Genomic DNA, 3641 nt, shown 5'->3' with positions numbered 1-3641 from the left:
ACTACCCTTTGAATCAGACAGCTCCTAAAGACCTCAGTTGTCCAGAGGAAGTAGAATAGATGCACTGGCTGGGCAAGTGGACTGGGGAGTCCCTGATTCTTCTTTGCGAGGGAGGGGAGCCAAGAGGCTTCATGCTGAATCCTCTCTGTAAAAAGGAAAGCAGAGTTAAGTCCTCTAGACTTGAGCAGAATGAATTGGGTTCAAACCCCTGCCGGATGAGGAGGACAAAGAACCTGGACCTCTGGCTTTCTAGGCAAGCGTCCTAATCGCTCACCTATCAGGGCTATAGCAGAAGCAAGTCTCTCCTTCTCCTCCATCATGCCCACTAGTCACAGGTTTTGCTACTTACATCCCTTTATGCATCCACAGCGCTGAAGAGGCCAATCCAGTTAGAGTTGTACAACTCATGCTGTCTCTCCCTACAGGGACACCCTGCTCTGGTGACCGTCCTGGCCCGCTTTTTTGGGAAGCTCCTAGGTCAAGACATCGATCCTTTGACCAATGTAATGGTGACAGTTGGGGCATACGAGGCCCTGTTCTGTTGTTTCCAGGCTCTGGTCGATGGTGGAGATGAGGTAACAGAGGATTCTGGCTATACCACAACTGTCCTGGCTTCTGCATTTAGTCGTGCTGCGGCGCAGTGAGGTTGGGCATGAAAAGACAGGCTTTTGTTTAGTTATACAGGCCATCCTGTGGAAGGGCTAGTCTGCCTGTTAAGGGCTCTCTGATTCCCAGAGCAGGATCCTCACAGCTCACCTTCTGTAGAGAAGGGGTTTTGCAAATTCCACTCCTCTTCAGCCATCTGCTGTTTTGGTTCCTAGGGAGAAAATGCATCGCCCAGTGTGCACCAACCAACCTTCTCATTTCCAACAGTGGCAAAAGAGTTTTTCTGCCCACATTAGTCATTTCTTCTTCCTAGTACCCAGCTACTTTGGGGTTGGAGACCTTCCACTTAAACCAATGAATTTACATCAGAAGTGACATCTCTTGCCCCCTGTATATTTCCCTGCATCCCACAGCAATGATGAGAGCAGGACCATGAGATCCCTGAGGCTGCGTCTTGTCCTTTGCAGGTGATTATCATTGAACCCTTCTTTGACTGCTATGAGCCAATGGTGAAGATGGCTGGGGGGACTCCAGTGTTCATACCACTGCGACCAGTAAGTGGACCTCAAAGCAAGTAATCAATTTTAAGGAGTTTATTCGTCTTAGTAACAGCACGTGTAGACTGACCCCCCCCTGTGGAATCAGGCAGTCCAGGGGCTGGTTCCCTTTCACTCCCCCTGAAGTGGGATATTTTGTTAAAAATTTTGTACCAGGAAAATTCTAATTTTTTATCTTTTCATCCTGATTCAGGTTGCTTTTTTCCCCCCTAAAATTCGAACATGAGAAGTCAACTCTCTTTTCCAGGCAGTCCTAACTAGGAACAAGGGCTCCGTTCCTGACACTTCCACTGAATCGCTAGACTACGTGGGCCTGGACACTGCAATACTTTGTGCCTCAATTTACCCATCTTTAAAAGCAGGGCAATGACATTGACTTATTTCAGCAAGAGGGTGATTGGGTGGCTTACTCCATTCTGTTAGCAAAGTGCTTTGAGACACTCAAATAGAGATGCAGGAAATGGGCAATATATTGTTATAAAGACTCAGAGACACTCCTAGCCAGAGCACAGTGTAAGACCACCCCAATCTCCAGACATCATTTGTTTCTTAGACCATAACTCCCTCTCTCTGACCTCTCCAGAAAACTCCAGAACCCGGAAAACTGATGTCCAGTGGAGATTGGCAGCTGGACCCAGCAGAGCTGGCTTCCAAGTTTACCAGGCGAACCAAGGCCATTGTCCTGAACTCACCCAACAACCCCTTGGGGAAGGTAAGGCTGCTGGTGGTTGTGAGAGGACTGAAAGTGCTGAACTGAAGAAACCAATGCTGATTGTCTCCCTAGAGCCTGCACTTGCATTGTGCCTCAGTCTTCTCCTGCCTGAAGATCCTGAGAGGACTGGGTAGGCAGAGAAGTCAGGGGTGTCCCTGAGAAGGTCCACTGAGGGTCCCGTTTCACAGAAGTCGTATCACTTGCCTTTGAGCAAAGAATAAGAAGGGGGAGAAATGTTGCACCCCAAGGGACGACCCGGTGTTAGCACATTGCACTTGTTGCTTTGGGGTGGGTTGGTTTAGAGCCACTTCCGAGAGCAGAGAGCACCTTCTGAGGTGACAATCAGATCCCTAGGTCTAGCAATGAGCGTCTCATCCGAGAGCCAAACTCCCTGTCTATGGAATTTGGATGGGAGGACATGCTGCGAGGGACAGCATGGTCCCTGTGGGCAGAGGGTGCTGCTGTAACTTGGAGGAGACAGTGTCACTCATGATAGGAGAGGTCATCCTGTGAGGCAGTTCCTGGCAGCTCTGCACCTGCTCCAAGGAGGGAGCAATGGGCTGACAGCGTGGAACTCACAGCCCTGCTTGAACTGAGCCTGGACACCCACTGTGGGATGTGGAGACTCCTAGGATAGCCACAGCAGAGGCTAAGAAATGTTGGGCCTGAAGATCCCCCTCCTGCCTGGCATAGGTGTTCAGCAAGAAGGAGATGGAGCTTATTGCAGACCTGTGTGTGAAACACGACGTCCTGTGCTTCAGTGATGAAGTGTATGAGTGGCTGGTCTATGACGGGAAGAAGCATATCCGGATTGGTAAGAGGAACGGCTTTCAGGAACCTGGGCCTCTGCACCCCCTTGATTTAAATCTCCTTCCTAGAAAAAGAGCACTGTGCTGCTGTGCTTGGGGGTGGGATTACAGTAACCAATCAAATGTATTTTACTTGCTTCCCCCGACAGGGTTTGGGAATGAGCTTGGTATTTAAGGGGAGCTAATACAGCTCTGCCATAGTACCTCTTGGTCCCACTGCACTATTCCCGGAAAGCGCTTGGAGGCATTTGAATGAGAAGCCCTTTATAACTGTACAATGGCTGTACAAACTGCAGTGGCCCTATGGGTCCCCTTGCGGCACTGATACACTAATTGAACCTGTAATGTTGTTCACGGAAAGCTCTTCCAGCAGCTCTTCTCTTGTTCCATTGGCAGCCAGCTTGCTAGGCATGTGGGATCGGACCGTAACCATTGGGAGTGCTGGAAAAACCTTTAGCGCCACAGGATGGAAGGTAACAGAGTAGAATGGTGGAAGAATTCCCTCACAGAAAACCTTTCTGCCTTTGCCCCCTGATTCACTTGGTCCATTGTGAGAGTCTGTGACTGAGGTCGAATGGAAATCAAATTGATGCTTCCCGTTCCCTAAATCTGCTCGGCCAGATGCTTTGTCCAGCCACTGTAACGTGAGGGATTCTGTCTCTGTGAGCGTGCCTTTAGACCTGAGGGTTTGGAGGCCCCAGAGGATGCTTTAGAGACTAGTCTAGTCTTGTCTGGGATAGAGGGTGAAGTGGCAGGAGGTAAAGTGAGCAGGGGTAAGATGCCTATAGATCTCAAATGCTCTCTCCTCTTTGTGGTAACAGGTGGGCTGGACACTGGGGCCTGATCATCTTGTCAAACACCTCCGAACTGTCCACCAGAACTGTGTGTATCACTGCCCAACAGCAGCTCAGGTGAGGGGAATGCATCTGGGGAGGCTCTTGTGTCCCTAGTCCCTCT

At 49.9% G+C, this 3641-nt stretch overlaps 1 protein-coding gene across 1 annotated transcript; it reads left to right on the top strand.

Annotated features, from left to right (window-relative positions):
- The first annotated feature begins 189 nt into the window (after positions 1-189).
- LOC109314120 (kynurenine--oxoglutarate transaminase 1, mitochondrial-like) lies at positions 190-3635 on the top strand. Its single transcript, XM_019541105.1, has 7 exons — positions 190-198; positions 330-575; positions 1074-1160; positions 1747-1875; positions 2569-2689; positions 3081-3157; positions 3506-3635. The coding sequence occupies exons 1-7, from the start codon at positions 190-192 to the stop codon at positions 3632-3634; spliced, it is 798 nt and encodes a 265-aa protein (XP_019396650.1). The 3' UTR covers position 3635.
- Positions 3636-3641: the final 6 nt, after the last annotated feature.

This window comes from Crocodylus porosus, unplaced genomic scaffold, assembly GCF_001723895.1.
Source record: "Crocodylus porosus isolate Cpor-Errol unplaced genomic scaffold, CroPor_comp1, whole genome shotgun sequence".
Taxonomy (NCBI): Eukaryota; Metazoa; Chordata; order Crocodylia; family Crocodylidae; genus Crocodylus; species Crocodylus porosus.
This window is presented reverse-complemented; position numbering and strand designations above follow the sequence as displayed.

Bases quoted from the DNA above. Each gene is read 5' to 3' on its own strand.
- LOC109314120 (XM_019541105.1), top strand. The intron at 2,690-3,080 runs GTAAGAGGAACG...TTCCATTGGCAG, and splicing joins GAAGAAGCATATCCGGATTG to CCAGCTTGCTAGGCATGTGG. The intron at 3,158-3,505 runs GTAACAGAGTAG...TTGTGGTAACAG, and splicing joins TTAGCGCCACAGGATGGAAG to GTGGGCTGGACACTGGGGCC.